The 19,486-nt window shown below is 35.5% G+C and overlaps 1 protein-coding gene across 2 annotated transcripts in view; it reads left to right on the top strand.

The window, feature by feature from the left end:
• Positions 1-2,858: 2,858 nt before the first annotated feature.
• AOPEP (aminopeptidase O (putative)) overlaps positions 2,859-19,486 on the top strand; it is a gene marked incomplete at both ends in the record, with an annotated part of 347,198 nt that continues 330,570 nt past the window's right edge. For both annotated transcript variants that reach the window (XM_084237515.1, XM_084237516.1), the window contains one exon: positions 2,859-3,649. In XM_084237515.1, coding sequence (XP_084093641.1) covers positions 2,859-3,649 — 791 coding nt within the window. The remainder of the gene's footprint in view (positions 3,650-19,486) is intronic.

Consider the following 19,486-nt stretch of genomic DNA (forward strand, 5'->3'; position numbering starts at 1 on the left):
AAGAAACTTACTGTGTTCTATTGATCTCAGTTTTCCCTTTTGCTTTTGGACAGTGATCCTGACACAGAAAACTGTTCTCTTTTCTTCCTTAAGCCTTAAGCCTTACATGAGGAAGGTGCTTTCTCTTCTGCAGCTTTTACCTGATTCAGCACTGCCTGTGATAGTATATCTAATTTTGGAATTTGTTTTTTAGGTACGATTGTCTCCTACACTAAGCCTTATTCTACAGTTTAGCTCCCATCAGTAATAGTGGTGATGTTTCAGTCTCCCTCTGACTTATCCTCATCTTATTTTCAGAATTTGGATGGATGAGTGCTATTTCTTTGACTCTTTTAGACCTCAAACCCTGCATTCCAGGGTAAAGGAATTAGCTTTGGCTCAGAAGAGTTATTGTTTCCTCTGAGTCAAGAGAAGGCAGTAGTTGAAAGAACTCAATGTTTGAGGTATGATAGAGTTTCAGAGATTCAAAATCATTTCAGTTAAGTAGAAAGACAAATAATATGCTGAGAATAAGTCAGCAGGCATGGAATTGAAAAGTTAAAAGAAGAAAAGAATTAAATTTATCTCTATGAGTATTGGACTCAAGAATCCACTGAAGAGGACCAGTGGATTGTCTGTTAGGAAGACAAAGTGACATTAATAGATTTGGAAGGGTAGGGGTCTAAGGTAGACTTTTCACAAGTAAGTGAAAGTGTCTCTCAAGGTTGGGCAATGAATGGTTACTTCTATATAGTTACAAATGCTGTACTACTTTTCAAATATGATAGTTTAGAGAGCCACTAAATTTACCCTATTCCAGTTGATTTAGATTTTCCTCTTGTCTGTGTATGGTCAGGGTTTTTTTAATGAAACAAGTGGTCTTTTTTTTTTTTTTTTTTCATTTTAAATAGCACAGTCAGTGAAACACTGCATGTTAGTAGCCCCAGACATCGGTAGGATGAAGTTTTAACATCCGTTGCGTCTTATTGCATAGATAAAGCCAATGATTTTATTGAAGGTTATTATTACGTGACAAGCTCAATTGCTCACACACAGAAAAGAAAATACCCAGACTTATTCCCTTTGCTCATTGACATTTCTAGGACCAAAGGGAGTACTAGCTCATCCATAAAGTAATCTCATTCTTCTTTGCATTCCTGATTTCTCTTAATTCCTATTACATTTTAAGTCAAAGTATATATTGTTACATACAGTTTGATGGGGGGAAAGGGAAGGGAAAAGGAATGATTTCAGGATGCATTTGCATTTGTACTGGAACTGGGTGTGGAGAAAATAGAATTTGCAGGTGGATTTGGAAAGTAGTGCTCTGGTACTCTAATTATGGAACTTGACTTAATCCAAAAGTCATGGTGGAATAGTCCTAGTCACCTTTGGGAAGCAGGATGGTGAGCAGGCCTTTCAGATAGAAGTCAAGGATGCAAAGGGAGTGCTGTCTTTAAGATTGGAAACAGCAGCATGAATCTAGAATATACTAGGTCAGAAAACCAGGCCAATTTTTTTTTTGGGGGGTGAGGTGAGATTTTTATAAGGAACTAGACTAAGGAGAAATAGAAAATGAAAATTCCTTAGGTTTGATTATAAGTGTGAGTCTAAAAGAAAGGGGAATGAGTCTAGTAGGTAGATAAAATCAGAAAGGAGTGAGGAGGAGTTAAACACAGTAAAATAGGAGTGCTCAATTTTACTTGTAAAGTCAAACAAAAGTAATGTTTGTTAGAAATACAATTTTTTTCCCCTGACATTTCTTTTTCATTTTTGGTAAGGTGATGATGATAATGATCATGATGATGATGATAATAATAATAATAGTGCAATTGCATATGCTGAAAGAAATTAGGTACAGAACAGGGTCTGAAATGATTTTTAATAATTTTTCTTTTAGCTGGATTGTTATTATAAAATAAGAATACATTTTGACTTTGAACTTTTATGAAGAACTTGTGCATTTTATTATAACATCTGTTTCTACACTTAATTTCTCTCCTTCCTTTTATAGGTATTTGCATACTTTTTTTTTTTAAATGAGAAGACCTTTTTGTTTGCCACAAGAAAGCTATTATCCAGAATGTTAATGGATTTTCAGCTATTAAGATGTAATGATATACCTTGAGTATTTAACTATAGATTTGAAAAATCTCTGTGAAAAATCTCAAAGGAATACTTAGAATGCACTCCTGGTAAATTGGCTCATTTTCCTGTAATTTACTGGAAGTGCTGATATGAGAGCAGTCCTAATGTGAAAAGTACATTAATCCCTAGAGTTACATTGTATGTATTAAATTATTACTCTCAAAGAATAAAATGTATGAGGCCATTTAGCCTTCATTCACATTTGTTACTGAGAATCACTGTAGAAAAACAGTCACTTATCTTTTTTGATGCACAAAATTAGAATTGATGCATTTAATATCTTTTAAGACAAGAGGCACAGTGATGCTCACTTACACTTTTGCATAACAATTGCTCTTTCTCAAAACAAGGGCTGGTCTAGTTTGAGAACAATTCTTTTGACTTTTTGGAGGCCCATTTCATTCCACTGGTAATTGAAATATTTTTAGAAACCCATAATGGAGCTTTCTTTGACGTAGTAGTCAAAAAGATTAGTCTGCCTTGTAACCATGAACTTCTACCACCTTGGGGGAGTATTTAAGGAAGTAGTCAACTTGCAAGAGAAGTGGGTGCAGGAACATTTAGGATATTATCTGGAATTTTGTCTAATTGTGTTTTTCTTTGCCAGAGGACTGAAGTTGTGGAACCATAATATGTGACATCAGGTGTGTTTTGGTCAGTAGCCATTAATGATTCTGGAAATTAAAGCAGATACAACACCTCATCTGAGCTCTTAAAAAGCAAGCTACACCATGGACATAAAACTGAACTCTTCCCAAGATGACTTACCTCTCATGGCCAATACCAGACACATACTTGTGAAGCATTATGTGCTGGATTTCGATGTGGATTTAGAAAGCCAAATCATTGAGGGCACCATAGTGCTTTTCTTTGAGTCTGAAAACATATTCAACAAACCAAGTAGTTCCACTGAGGAAATCTGCCAGTCAAATGAAGCCTGCAATTTTAGGATGACTGAACCCTGCCATATTCCTGTGACAAATACTAGGACTTTCTCATCTAAAATGGGATATAATGATTTTACCATCTGTGGCAAAGGTGAAAGAGATACTTCTGACAATGATAGTAACCATGACAACCAGGAACAAGCTTCTGGGATTTCTGGCTCAAAGTACTGCTGTGACACAGGGAATCATGGAAGTGAGGATTTTTTGCTAGTGTTGGACTGCTGTGATTTATCTGTGTTAAAGGTTGAGGAGGTGGATGTTGCTGCTGTGCCAGGTATTGAAAAATTTACAAGATTTTCCAAGCTCACGGCTGTTTCTGAGAAGCTTAGGAATCAGATTGTACATGAACTTGTGACTCTGCCTGCAGATCATTGGAGGGAGCAGTTAGACTATTACGCTCGCTGTAGTCAGGCTTCTGGCTGTGGGGAACTCCTGTTTGACACTGACACTTGGAGTTTACAGATCAGGAAGACAGGAGCTCAGACAGCTACTGACTTTCCTCATGCCATAAGGATATGGTACAGAACTAAACCCCAGGGGCGATCAGTTACATGGACCTCAGACCAGAGTGGCAGGTAGGTTATCTGGGCACTCTGCATCCCCCTGCTCATTAATTTTACACACTGGGAGATGAGCCTTTGTGGGACTCTCTTAGACAAGGGACCAACTCTACAAAGATTCTCCTTTTTATTTGGTGGCATTATCCATATGGACCCATAGTGAGGCAGATAAATTCCCAGGAATGCTGAACCCTTAACAGGATTACTACCCTTAAATCAGGATGAAAAGATTATTTTAATAAGCTCCTATATTTCTGTGTTAGGAGATGGAAAGGTAAGCCTAATGATTAAATTCAGAGCCTAGCTCTCTGCTGAGATATCTGCTGGTGACTTCCAGTGCTGTAGATGGGAGCCATATGTATCTCTGAGTGAAGACTTTCTCAAAGTTGCTTCATATAGTTATTTCCCTGAAGGGAGTAGACTACCTGCCAAGTTGGCTTGGTGTAAAGCCTGGCAAAGTGCTTCCAAATATAGCCAGCTCTGCTTTGTAAAATTCTTACTCTACCTGTCTCCTGGCAGAGTTGCTTCCTTGGACTTTGTTAGCTGTCATTTAACATGGACCCCCTACCTTCCTCCATTCAGTGCGCACACACACACATTGAACACTAGAAAGATTAGTTTCTGGTGAGTATGATGATCAGTCTTGCTGAGATTGCACACTTGCATCTTTGGTTGTGATTCTCAGTGTTTGATATTAGGGAGACTCGTGATTTTAAGTGTGGGGAGAAGGAATTGAGGAGACATGGATTTCCAGGGCATGTAGTTCGGCAGTCATTTGTTCTTGCCCTTTCTCCAACAGTTGTTTGGGGTTTTAGAATTGAGGATTTTTAAATCAAATTTTATTGATTCCTTATTATTTTACCTATTTGTTTGTGTTAATGTACTGTAAATCAATACAGTCATTATTACAGAGCATAGTTGGAAGAACGTACATCTCTGTGAGCTTGTTTTGAGAGCCTTCATTTATAATATTGTAGTCCCTTAATGGAGGCAGTGGTCTCAGTACATTACTTACACTCTGCCCTAACCCACCCCCCAAAAGCCTTTTCGATTTTTTTTTAAAGTACCACTTTGACTTTGAGCTCTAATTATGCCATTCCTCTCCTCTAATCTTCACTCCTGCTCCAGTCTCCTGCACTGCTCAGAATGAGTTCACTTCCTGTCTTATTTCTGCTAGGTTCTGTGCAGCCCTTAGGAAATTGCAGACTTAGTGCAAACTTACATCAGTCAAAAGCATTGTGACTTTTTTTTAAAGATTGATGTATGGGACATTTTTGGGAGACTGTGAAAGAGCAGGTGTTCTTATTTTATCTGAAAATTTTTGCAATTAGTAAGGATGAGGTTTTCGATAAGATCTAACATACTATCTCTGACTATTTAACTAGAACATTGTAGTTTTTATACTCCCGGATATTTCATTTACTTTTTTTTTTTAATTTTTCTCCTCCTCCCCCAGATATTTCACTTTTTAATTAATGATGGGGTAAAAGAAACTAGATGCATTAATAGCCTTCACACTTGACTGTTTTCTGTGCTCGCTATGAAGAAAGAGATTTGTGAATCACATTACGTGTCAAGTATGAGTAGGAATGAGTTATGTGTAATTGCTTGTTTCCTTAAAGAAACTAAAGAGACACTTAGGCACATCTTGTTTCTGCAAAGGTTGACTTGGTGAATTTACTCTTGATATCTCCTTTCTGACCATTCAATAAAATGCATGATCACAGCGGAATTTAAACTGTACCCTTTGCATTGGTGAAGGAAACTCTATGGGGACTACACCTGAGGGGGTGTAAAAATATTGATGAAAATATTGTTTAAAAATGAACAATGATGTAAAAAATTAATACAAAAAAATAAAAAGGTGACCACAGAGAAAAAAAAAAGCAAAAAAATAAATAAACTGTACCCTTGGTATATGTGCTGCCAAAATAAGCACATTAAACTATACCCTTGGAAGTTTGTAATTATATGCTAGTAAATAAATGGCATCTAATGCAGTCTTAAGAGAATAATAAATTTTATTTTTTTTAATTCTCAAAAGATGGGGTTTTTTGCCATTTCATATACAATTTTATTTTTTAAATTTTTTTAATACATTATATTTTTATATTCCCCATACAGTTGCAGCCCCCTTATTTTGACCCCAATCCCTCCCCTCCCCGCCCCCCACCCCCCATAGAGTGTCTCTGGTTCATAGTTTTTTGTTGATTTTGATTTTCACTTTCTTATAGTTGTTCATTTTCCTGGTCCCTTATTTAACTTTTCTAGATTCCTGCTATGAGTGAGACCATCCGGTATTTTTCTTTTTCTTTCTGGCTTATTCGCTGAGCATGATCCCTTCCAGCGCCATCCATGTTGCTGCAAATTGCATGTGTTTATCTTTTTTAAATGCTGAGTAATATTCCATGGTGTATATGTACCACAGCTTCTTGATCCAGTCATCTATTTTTGGGCATTTGGGTTGTTTCCAAAGCTTAGCTATTGTAAACAGTGCTGCTATAAACATAGGGGTGCAGGTGCTCTTTGGAATTGATGTTTCTGTGTCCTTTGGGTAAATACCTAGGAGTGGAATTGCTGGATCATATGGAAGCTCTATGTTTAGTAGGTCCAGAAATCTCCACACAGCTCTCCATAGTGGTTGGACCAGTTTGCACTCCCACCAACAGTGCAGGAGAGTTCCTTTCTCTCCACACCCTCCCCAACATTTGTTGTTGCTAGTTTTTTTAATATGTGCCATTCTCACTGGTGTAAGATGGTATCTCATGGTAGTTTTGATTTGCATTTCCCTGATTTCAAGTGATGTTGAACATTTTTTCATATGCCTGTTGGCCATTTGCATTTCCTCTTCAGAGAAGTTTCTTTTTAGCTCTTCTGCCCATTTTTTGACTGGATTATTTTCTTTGTTTTTGTTGAGTCTCATCAACTCTTTGCAGATTTTTGTGATCAGTCCTTTATCATTAGTGTTGTGTGAAAAAATGTTCTGCCAGTAGGTGGGGTTTCTCTTTTTTTTGTTATTGTTTCTTTTGCTGTGCAGAAGCTCTTTAATTTGATGTAGTCCCAGCTGTTTATCTTTGCCTTCACTATCACTGCTTTGGGTGATGTGTCTGTAAAGATGTCTTTGATGTGCAAATCACGTAGTGTTTCGCCTATATTTCCTTCTATATATTTTATGGTTTCAGGTCTTATGTCTAATTCTTTAATCCATTTTGAGTTGATTTTTGTGTATGGTGTGAGGTAGTGGTCAAGCTTCATTCTTTTGCATGTAGCGATCCAGTTTTCCCAGCACCATTTATTGAACAAACTTTCTTTGCTCCAATGCATAGTTCAATATTAAAAGGGATTTTTTTTTGGTTTCTTCTTCAGATTTATTGTTTGTGTATAGGAAGTCTACTGACTTTTGCGTGTTGATTTTGTATCCTGCCACTTTACTGAACTGATTGATGAGTTGAATTAGTTTTTCTGTGGAGTTTTTGGGGTTCTCTATGTATATCATCATATCATCTGCAAATAGTGATAGTTTGACTTCTTCTTTTCCTATTTGGATTCCTTGTATGTCTTTCTCTTGTCTTATTGCTCTGGCTAGGACTTACAGTATTATATTGAAAAACAGTGGTGAGAGTGGACATCCTTGTCTTGTTCCAGATCTTAGTGGAAATGCTTTTAGCTTTTCATCATTGAGAATGAAACTGGCTGTTGGCTTGTCATATATGGCCTTTATGATGTTGAGGTACGTTCCTTGCATCCCAAGAATTTCAAGGGCTTTTATCATGAATGGGTGTTGCACTTTATTGAAAGCTTTCTCAGCATCTATTGATATTATCATATGGCTTTTATATTTCTTCAAAAGATAGTTTATCTTTTTTTTGTGGGAAATTTTAGTACAGTTAAAATAATCTTACATGAATGACCTATAGATCTCTCTAAACTCTCCCACAGTAAATCTAGGTATACAGTGGTAGTTGTTTGAATTTTTTTTTAAAGATTTATTTATTTATGCATACAAGAGCTGGGGCACAGGACAGAGATATGGGGGGTGAGTGGATCCACCAGAGACAGAGTGGGGAACAGAACAGGCAGATTGATTGAAATACACTGCTGAGGGGAGCAGCCAGAGAGACAGGAGAGGTCTGCCTCGCCATGTGGGTTGCTCCCTGGCCAGCCAGGGATTGAACTCGTGCTGTAGAGGCTGTGGATTGCTTCATAGGCAGTACTTAACCCCTTCCGCCACCTGGGAGGCCCTGTTTGAATTTTTAATGACTTTTAAGTGCCTAAAGATCCCAGTTTGATAGATGGAAATAACTCCTTAGTGGTAAGAACGAATAGTAATCACCAGGTTTACAGGGCTTTATGAATATAACAGTGTGAAAATATAAAATTTCACATTTGTGTGAAAAATATAATTGGATAAAGTTTATTTCCGGGCCTCCCCTGGTAGTGCAGGTGGTTGAGCACAGCACTGTGAAACTGTCTTCAGCCTCAACAGCGCTGGTTCGATCCCGGCTGGCCAGCGAGATACCCACATGGCGTGGCGGAACTCTGTTGTCTCGACCGCTGCTCCTCTCAACAGTGTATCTTGGTCAGTCTGCCTGTTCTGTTCCCCATTCTGTCTCTGGTGAATCCTCTCACCCTCCCACACAAGTGGCCTGTACCCCTGTTCTTGTATGCATAAATAAATAAATCTTAAAAAATAAAAAGCTTATTTTCTCTAAGGCATAGGCTCTACATTTATTAAAACTAAAATAATTGTTACATTTTATCCTTGAATTGCAAAATACTGTTAGCATACCTACCCAGTATTCTTAGTCCTGGAGGAGAAACTTTTGATTCCTATTTTATAAGCAGAAAATTTAAAGTTACCAGATGTGCTTAGGAACCTCCATGTCTCAATTGTGAAAGAAAACTATTCTTGATCTTTACCACATCCTTTAATGTATGCAAAGGTATACTGAAAAATAAATAAATTACATTAGCTTTCAATGGAATTCTATTTTCAAGCATATATTAGAAAGAAATATAACAAAATCTCTATAAATTGTTACCTTTTCCTTTGCATTACATCCTTGGCTTTTCCCCTCCCCACCCTCACCATACTCCCTTTCAAGAGTATAATTTAATTTATTTTGTTTAATAATATATAAATAAATAATCATTTGGAAGGTCCCATCATAGAATGCCAAATATGATAAAATAGTCTAGCTATATGAAAAGTGCATGAAACAACCTCGCTGAAGAGGAATCGGGGAGAAAGTGGTAATCTAACTTTGGAAATGAGTAATCTGTAAGACTAAAGGTAAAGAACTATATACATAATTAATTTTCTGTAATTGATAAAGTTGTTTCCTATGAGGGTATAGGTTAACAATTCTGGTGCTGTTATATGCATGCTGAAATTGAGCAATTATGTAAATGGATGGTGGATAGTGGGAGCCAGGTTTCTCACTATTGAAATGGGAGTTGACAGATAAGCAAGTAGAAAAGAGTGATCCATGTGGAAATGAATTAGTATTTGAAGACATCTATGAACCAGTTTAGCTTAATTTATTTTTTTAGGAAATTTTTCCATAAAATATTCCATAATTAATGTTTTATTTTTTAAATTTCCTTTTCATTTACATAACTATATATTTTGAGGAGTACAACTTCATACTTCCATGTTTATATATGCTTTACTCATCCTCCACCAATCTGATCACATTTCTTCTCCTACCCTCTTATATCCCCTCTGGTATTTTGGTAATGCCAGCTTGTTTTCTCTAGCTGTTTATAAACAGCAGAATATATTCTGCAAATGAATGGAGCCATCCAATAACTGTCTTTCACTTTCTTATTTCACTTAGAATAATCATCTCAAGATCCATCCATTTTGTCCCAAAAGGCACTATTTCATCCTCTTAAATAGCTGAGTAGTATTCCAGTAAGTATATAGTCCGTAATTTCTTTATTCAGTTTCCTGTCAGAGGCATTTAGCATGGTTCCATGACTTGATTAGTGTGAATAATACTATCATGAATATAGGAGTACATAAAAATTTTCATATTAGTGTTTACAAGTTCTTTGAGTAAATACTTAGAAGTAGTATTGCTAGATTATAGTGTTTCCATTTTTATATTTTTGTGGAATCTCCATTCTATTTTCCATTGACAGTCCCAACTGCAATGGATGAGTGCTCCTTTTTCTTCACATCCTTGCCAGCACTTATTGTTTCCAATTGTTTGATATAGGCCACTCTCACAGAGGTAAGGTGAAAACCTCATTGTGGTTTTGATATACATTTCCCTTATAATAAATGATGTGGAGCTTTTTTTTTTTTTTGTTTTCATGTACCTGCAGACAATGTGTATGTTTTCTTTAGGCAGGAGTCCATTTAGGTCTTTTCTAATTATTTTTGATTGTGTCATTTGGATTTTTTGGTTACTGAGTTATTTTAGTTCTTTATGTAGCTTGGAAATTAACCCCTGTTGGACGTGTGATGTGCAAGTATCTTCTCCCAGTACAGAGGTTGCCTTTTTTGTTTTTGTAGTCATTTCTTTTATGGTATAAAAATGTTTTTATTTGATATAGTCTCATTTGTTTGTTTTATTTTAGTTTCCTTTGCCACTAGAATTGTATCCCTAAATATATCTCCCTGGTTGACATCTTAGGATTATATCTGCTATGTTTGCTTATATGTATTTTCATGGTTTCAGATCTTACAGCCAAGTCTTTACTCCATTTTGAATTAACTTTTGTATATGGAGTTATATATGTATTTATATATAACTATAACATATATATGTGTATGTGTGTATATATATATATATATATATATATATATATATATATATGGTTTCTTTTTGTTTGTTTTTGTTTTGCTTGTGGATGTCCAGATTTCTCAGCATCATGTGTTATAGAGGCTTTCTTTTCTCCATTGTATATTTATGGCACCTTTGTCAAAGATTAACTGACCACATTTGTGTAGGTTTATTTCTGGCTTTTTGTTCTCTTAAACTGGTCTGTATCTGTTTTTATTCCAGTACCATTCTGTTTTGGTTACTATTGCTGTGTAGTATAGTTTGAAATCAGAGAGTATGATACCTCATTTTTCTTTTTCACACTCTGCATTGATTTGGTGTTTTGTGGCCATTTGTGGTTCTATACAAATTTTATAATTGTCTTGAAAAATGCCACTGGAATTTTGACAGGTATTGCATTGACTGTAAATTTTTTTCATTAATATGGCCATTTTACCAATGTTTATTCCTACAACCAATGGACATGGTTACCTTTTCATTTCTTTGTGTCTTATTTCTTTTGACAGTGTCATAGTTTTCAGTGTATAGATCTATCACTTCTTTTGTTAAGTTTACTTCCAGTTACTTCATCTGTTTTGCTGCAGTTATAAATGGGATTGTTTTCTTAATTTCTTTCTTATAATTTATTGTTTGCATATAAGAATGAAACAGATTTTAGTGAATTGATTTTGTATCCCACCATTTTACTAAATTCATTATTTCTGGTAGTTTTTTGGAAGGGTCTTTTGGATTTTCAGTGATATTATGGCATCTACAAATAGTGATAGTTTCACTTCAATTAATTTTATGTCTTTGTCTTCCTTAATTGCTTTGTCTAGGACTTCTAATACTTTGTTGAACAGTAGTGGTGAAAAGTGGACATCCTTGTCTTGTTCCTGATCTTAGGGGAAATGTTTTAGTTTTTCATCATTGAGTATGAGGTTCACTGTGGGTTTATCATATATGGCCTTTATTATATTGGGATATGTTCCTTTTACACCCATTTTATTGAGAGTTTTCATTATAAATGAATATTGTCAAATGCTTTCCCAGCATGTATTGAAATGAACATGTGATTTTTCTCATTTGTATGAGATGATTTGATGGTTTCATTGATCTTTTGTATTGTCTTTTATTGTATTGTTACTGAATTGTACTGTTTATGAATGTTGAACCAAACTTGCATCTCTGGAATGAATCTTGGTTATGGTGAATAATTCTCTTAATATATATCTTTATTCTGTTTGATAAGATATCACTCTATAGTTTTCTTTTTTTGTGCTGTCCTTGTTTGGATTCAAGGTAATGTTGGCCTTATGAAATGTGTTTCTGATCTTTCCCTCTTCAGGTTTTTGAAGAGTTTGAAAAGTATAGATATTAGATCTTCTGTGATGGTTTGGTAGAATTCACTAGTGAAGCAAGTCGTTTAGACCTGGACTTTTGTTCTTAAAGAGAATTTTGATCATTCTTTGAATTTCTGTGCTTGTCATTGGTCTGTTCAAGCTATCTGTGTCATCCTGGTTCAGTCTTGGAAGGCTGTATGATTTGGAAGGCACTTGACCATTTCTTCTAAGTTGTCTAGTTTGCTGGCATATAAGACATTCAGAGTAGTTTCTTATGATCCCTTGCATTTCCGTGGTATCTATTGTAATTTTGCCTGTTTAATTTCTGATTCCATTTATTTGTGATTTGGCTCTCTCTCTCTCTCTCTCTCTCTCTCTCTCCCCGAACCTACTTAAAGGTTCATCAACTTTGTTTATCCTTATAAAGAACTAACTCTTGGATTTATTGATCTTTCACATTGTCTTTTTGGTTTTTAGTTTGTGTATTCTGTTCCTAATATTTATTATTACCTTCTTTCTACTGATTTTTGGTTAAATTTTTTTTTTTATTTTAGTTCCTTCAAATGTAAAGTTAGATTGCTTATTTGGGATTTTTCATCTTTTAATGTGGGCCTATATTGCTGTGTACTTCCCTCTTAATACCACATTGATGCATTCCATAGAGTCTGGTAGCTTGTCTCTTCATTTTTGTTAGTTTCAGATATTTTTTATTCCTCTTAGATTTGTTCATTGACCCAGAATCATTCTAAAGCATTTTGTTTAGTCTTCACATGTTTTGGTTTATTCCAGTTTTCTTCTTATGGTTTATTTCTACCTTTATACTGTTATGACCAGAAAACATGTTTGATATAATGGCAATTTTTACATATTTTTGAGACATGTTTTGTTTCCTAATGTATGAGAATGTTCAGTGTGCAGTTGAGAAGGCTGTATATTCATTTCTGCAGCATGGAAGGCTCTTTAGATGTCTATTAAATCCATTTGATATATAGCTACATTTATTTCCTTCTTTCTGTCTGGGTGATCTATCCATTGACATTACTGGTGTGTATAGATTTCTATTAGGGTGTTTCTGTCAATGTGTTGCTTTTTTTCTCTTAAGTTACTTTTTATATTTGGGTACATCTGTATTGGGTGCATAAGTATTGATGACAGTTCTACCTTCTTGATCAATTGTCCCTTGGATCATTATATAGTGCCAGCCTTTGTCCCTGATTGCCTTTTTGGCTGAAAATCTAATTTATCAGATAAGAGATAGCAGTTTCTGCTTTTTTCTCTGTGTTATTGTCTTGAAATACTCTCCTCAAGGCTTTCAATTTAAGGCTATGTTTGTCTTTTATCTGAAGTGAGTTTCTTGTATGTATAATATTACTTATTTATCCAATTGTCATTCTCAGTCTTTTAATTGGTGTGTCAAACTGTTCATGTTTCAGGTGATTATTTATATAGGAGGCTTATTTACTGATATTTTTCTTTTCTTTTTTTGATTTATTTTCCTGTTGTTTCTTTTTCCATGTGTTTCTGTCCACTTCTTTATTTGGATGTCTTTTCCTAAGGGTTTTCTCAATTTTTTTTTTTTTTTATTCTGAATGTCTGTATTATAGGTTTCGTGTTCCCATGAGGGGTATGTCTTACTTTCTGTATCCAAAGTTTTTTAGTGCTAGTATTTACTTACTGTCATTTGACTATATATATTTTATCCTTTTCTTCTTCCCCCTTAATGTTTTGTTGTTGTCTTATATTATTATTGCTTATACTTCACCTTGCTCCAGGTTTTATAAATTTTGTTTTTTCTTCTCATGTGGAAGAACTCCTTTGAACACTTCTTATAGATCAGGTTTGGTGGTGCTAAACTTCATTAGCTTTTGTTCGTCTGAAAAAGTCTTTATTTCTGCACCATATTTGAACAATACTTTTTTAAGATAGCATATTCTTGATTGGTAGTTTTTAATCTTTCACAATTATAAATAGGTCATTTTACTCTCTTGAAAGTTTCTGCTGAGAAACTGATGAGATTCTATTCAAGGTGACTTGTATGTAACATTCTTCTTCTTTGCAGCCTTTAATATTTTTTTCCTCATCTTGGATTTTTGATAATAATGATGTGTCTTGGTGTAGGTCATCTACATTTGCAAATTTGGTTGTTCTTTTGGCTTCCTGTATATTCATGTTGAGTTATTTCCTTAGGTTTGATCAGTTCTCAGCTACTGTTTCTTTGATTTTGTTTGTTTTTTCATATGTGTATATATATATGTTTGTGTGTGAATTTATATATATATATATATATATATTACATCATTGTTCATTTTTGTACAATGTTTGCTTTGTCCTCTCAGGTGTATTCTCCATAAAATTCCCAGCACCAAAACATCTGTGAACCATCATCATAGTCCCTTGTGCTCGTCCCTTCCCTGTTTTGATCCCTCTGCCTCCCGCTCCCTTGCAGTATATCTCTGGTTTATAGTTTCCTGTTGATTTTGATTTTTACTTTATTATAATTAGTTTTTTTTTCCTGATCCCTTATTTTGTCCCCATATGTTCCTACTATAAGTGAAACCATTGATACTTTTCTTTTTCCTTCTGGTTTATTTCACTGGGCATAATCCCTTCCACCTTCATCCATGTTGCTGCCAATGGCATGAGTTTATCTTTTTTGATTGCTAAATAGTATTCCATTGTGTATGTATATATACCACATCTTCTTGATCCATTCATCTATTTTTGGGCACTTGGGTTGTTTCCATAGCTTACTTATTGTAAATAGTGCTGCAATAAACATAGGGGTGCAGGTATCCTTTTGAATTAATGTTTTTGTGTCCTTTGGGTAGACTCCTACAAGAGGAATTGCTGGGTCATATAGTAGCTCCCTTTTTAGTAGTTTGAGGAATCTCCAGACAGATTTTTATAGTGGTTAGACCAGTTTGCAGTCCTACCAGCAGTATAGGAGAGTTCCTTTCTCTTCACATCCTCACCAACATTTGTTGTTTCCTGTTTTTCTAATATGTGCCTTTCTCACTGGTGTAAGGTTGTGTCTCATTGTAGTTTTGATTTGTATTTCCCTGATAATAAGGGATGTTGAAAATTTTTCATATACCTGTTGGCATTTGTATTTCCTCTTTGGAGAAGTTTCTTTTTAGCTCTTCAGCCCGTTTTTGGACTGGATTATTTACTTTGTTTTTGTTGAGTAGTGTGAGCTCTTTGTAGATCTTTGTGATTGGTCCCTTATCATTTGTATAGAGTGCAAAAATTTTCTCCCAATCATTAGGGTGTCTCTTTGATTTGTTAATGTCTCCTTTGCTGTACGGAGCTTTTTAGTTTGATATAATCCCAGCTCTTTGTCTATTCCTTCACTTTCTTTGCTTTGGGGGATGTGTCTTTAAAGATGTTACTGAGATGTATGTCATGTAGTGTTTTTCCTATATTTTCTTCCACATATTTTATGGTTTCAGGTCTTATGTTCAGTTCTTTTATAGATTTTGAGATGGTTTTTGTGCATGGTATGAGGTTGTAGTCTACCCTCATTCTTTTGCATGTAGCAGTCCAGTTTTCCCAGCACCATTTATTGGATAAACTGTCCTTGTTCCATTGCATATTCTTTGTTCCTTTGTCAAAGATTAGTTGTCCATAAATATGTGGATTTATTTCTGGGTTTTCTATTCAATACCATTGGTCTGTGGGTCTGTTTTTGTTGCAGTACCATACTGTTTAATTACTATGACTTTGTAGTATAGTTTGACATCTGGGAGTGTGATACCTTTATTCTCCTTTTTAGTCAGGAGCGCTTTCACTATTTGAGGTTTTTTGTGTTTCTATATGATCTTCATCAATATTTGTTCTATGTTAATATATAGAGAGGACCTAAAAACTCCACAGAAAAACTTATCAAAATAATCAACCAGTTTAGTAAAGTAGCAGAATACAAAATCAACATACAAAAACTAGTAGCCTTCCTATATGCAAACAATCAATCTGAAGAAGAAATCAAGAAAGCATCCCTTTTATAATTGAAACAAAAAAAAATCAAATACTTAGGAATAAACCTAACAAAAGAGGTGAAGGACCTATATAAAGAAAATTATAAAACATTGTTAAAAGAAATAGAAGACGACACAAAGAAATGGAAAGACATCCCCTTCTCAAGCATTTGAAGAATTGACATTATAAAAATGGCTATCCTGGGCCCCCCTGGTGGTTCAAGGGGTTAAGCACCACACTATGAAGCAATTTGCAGCCTCTGCAGCATGAGTTCGATCCCCAGCTGGCCAGGGAGCAACCTACATGGTGCAGCAGACCTCTCCTGTCTCTCCTGCTGCTCCCCTCAGCAGTGTATTTCAGTCAGTCTGCCTGTTCTGTTCCCCACTCTGTCTCTGATGAATCCTCTCACCCTCCCGCACATGTGACCTGTACCCTAGCTCTTGTATGCATAAATAAATAAATCCTTAAAAAAAAAGGCCATCCTACCTAAAGCAATTTACAGATTCAACACTGTTCAAGTGGAAATTTTAATGACATTCTTTAAAGAAATAGAACAAATATTATTTCTTTATATAGTGTCTGTGCTCCCTTTTCTGTCTCTTTTCCCCTACCGAAATACTAAATATCCTTATGTTTCCTCTTCCTATGTAGTCATAAAGTTTGTTTTAGTTTTTGTTTTACATTTTTCCTAAATATCACTCACTTCTCTCTTTCTGGGTCATTTATACAAATGTTGTATCTTCAGTTTTGGAAATTCTCTTTTGCTTGCTAAAGCCTACATATATGTTTTCTATGTTTGTCTTCATTACATTCTGTGTCTCTTTATGTGTGTGTTTTAATATCTTCAGTCTCTTTAGTGAAGAACTCCTTTTGTTCCTGGATCTCAGATCCTATATCTGCCTTTCTGCATTTGATTAAGCTGCTAGGACCTTGTTGATTTTTTAAAAAAAAAAATGTTATTTCAATATCTTTGTATATTAGGTCCTCAAATTCTGTGTGCTTCAGATCGTTCTCTAGACTTATATTTTTCTCTTTCAGCTTTTCCATCTTGTGTTTGGATGCTCCTTGTCTCCTGGCTATGTGTATTACCTTATTTACTTTTTCCAGCTGAAATGCTGTGGCTTTAATTTTGTTTGTTTGGCTTCTATGTTTAGCTTGGTAACAGTGGATACAAGAAGGGTATGCTGGAATTCGAAGACGGCATCAGTCTCAGTGAGGAGGGAGAGTTATGCAGAGATTTACACTGCCTCTGCTTTCCTTGCTCTGCAAAGCAAACACTGTTTGCTGCTTCACGGAACCCCTTCTGGGGGCCACTTCTTTGCTACCTCTCTGTAGTACAGGGTACCATGTTTTGGAGCAAGTCTCTCTTAAATCTCCCAGCTAGGAAGCGGCTCCACTGCCTGCATTGCCAGTAGTCAGATTATTCACCACTGAACCAACAGCCCCAGTACCCATACACAAATAGGTCTGTACTTTCCTCACACACAGTCTATGCACCTTCATAGTCTGTGCTCCGTCCCCAGTTTATTCAGCAGCTTGGTGTGACCTCCACCCTCGTTACAAATCCTTTATGCTCTCCCTATTCCACTCCAATAGAGTTATCAATATCAGAGAAAAATATCCATGTTTCAATTACTTGTTGCCAGTAGTGAACTGGTATAATTTACTGACAGACAAAATCAGCTTTTCTGTAGTTGTATTTAGGGATGAGGGTTTTCAGAACCTTCCTATTCCACTTTGTTGTGGGTAGTCTAAGATAGATATGGATGGTTGCATATAGAAATAATTGTAGGTATAAATGTTCTAAGAGTTAGCGTACACACATGTATTTCCTTGCTTATCAGCTGAGACGGTTTAGGAGTAGTGAACTCACCTTAACACCAGCATTTTGGTTTCTAATACCATTATTCAATGAAAGAACCAGAACTTGTTGGAAAAAATGACTTGAACTGGGGTAGGAAATATACAAAATGAGCCTGGAGCAGCTTGCAGTGTTAGAAAATAAGGAAGTTCTCAAAGAATAAGCAACTACTTATTATTGTGAGTATATATCAGATCCCCAAGAAGTCATCTAAAAGAACTTCTAATGGCCAAAACTTAGCAACAAAATAAAGGAAATAAATAAAATAAAGAAAAAAATATCCTTGAGTCCATACTGTTATAAATGATTGACAGAAGGAAAAAAATGGGTGAGAACGAACAAATCCAATGATAAAGAGGTCCCCATTATATAGGTACTCTGTCCCAAAAGAGGTGGAAAATAACTCTCACTCTTTAAGTGCAGTCTTCCTTCTAAAAAGGATGGTATGAAAAAGGGGGGAAAAGAATCACTTCGCACTGTAGAAACCTGGCAAACACAGCCTGAGATTAAGATTAGCATCAGTAGTGATGTGATGAAATGGCACCTTTGTGAACCTCCTCCCCCAAACCTCTAACTCCTAACCCTCTCTAACCAAGAGAAAAACAAAAGGTGAATACTCCTGTGGTATTTCAGTAAAATACCTGTCCAACAAAATACCTAACTGGCCGACGGGGTTCAGGAACACGGCGGAGGGGCTGGGGATGAAAAGATGCGTGCACTCTCTTGGCTGGAAGCAGGAACTCTCTTTATTTTAGGGGAGGGGCTATATCTCGGAAAGCCTGCGCATGCAGTTTACGTGGATTTGCAACATCCGGTTACTGTTGCATCAGCCTCCGCTTTGGGCGGAAGTGACTCATCTTTGGGCGGAAGCGACTACCACCCCAGGTCCCCCTGCTGGTGTAAGCCTGGTACTGACAGTACTCTTCAAAATTATCAAGAGCAACACAAAAAAAAATCTTATGAACCTATCATAGTCAAGAGAAGCCTGAGGAAACATTGTTAAAAAGTAATGCAATGTACTGGCATAGGAAAAAAAAATCATTAAGAAGCAAACTAAGGAAATCTAAATAAAATGTAGACTTAATGTGTCAATATTGGTTTATCAGCTGTGACAAGTATGGCATACATGCAATGTTAATAATAGGGAAAACTAGGATTAGGGTATATGACAGCTTTGTGTATTAGTTTTACATTTTTATAAGTAAATCTAAAGCTGATCTAAAAGTTTTTTTTTTTTCAATTAGCTTCATATTTATAAAAAGTCACCATGATGTCCCCCCATTTTAAGGGCTGTCTACCCACCTTTTACCAAATGGTAATGTTCTCTGAAGAACTAAAAATATATATGAAAGTACAGTAGAGTATTTCTTTTAATAATTGTCAATAATTTCTTCTTCCCTATTATTATTATACTGTAGTTCTAAAGTAAAATATCTTGAAGTATAAAAGCTACATTTTCCTATCTTAGGTTATCCATCATAGGATTGTGGCAGCTCTTGAATTGAAATGCTCTTTCTCATCTTCATCATTCTGATATTGGGTGTTAGCTGACATTAAAGAGTGAGTGGTGAAGCAAACGTATATGTAATAATACAACATGATTCTTGGAAAAGTTGTGTACTTTGTACACAAAGGAAGAATATGTCCTTTAAAAATATTTTTGTGAGAATGAGACAGGATCAAGAAGGTATAAATGTGTTCTTGCAAAATTAGAGAGAGAGGGGACTTAATATGGTTTTGATTCTTGATTCTCAGTAAACTTAAATTTTGAAAACAGACATTTTTAGAGTTTTTTATACTTTCTGCATTTTCCCATGTTTTTCCCATTCTACTAAGTAAAAATGTGATTCCAAATGCCAAAAAAAAAAAGCATTTTCTGTGTATTAAAGAACTAGACATA

Source organism: Talpa europaea (genome assembly GCF_964194135.1).
Source record: "Talpa europaea genome assembly, chromosome: 7".
NCBI classification, from domain to species: domain Eukaryota; kingdom Metazoa; phylum Chordata; class Mammalia; order Eulipotyphla; family Talpidae; genus Talpa; species Talpa europaea.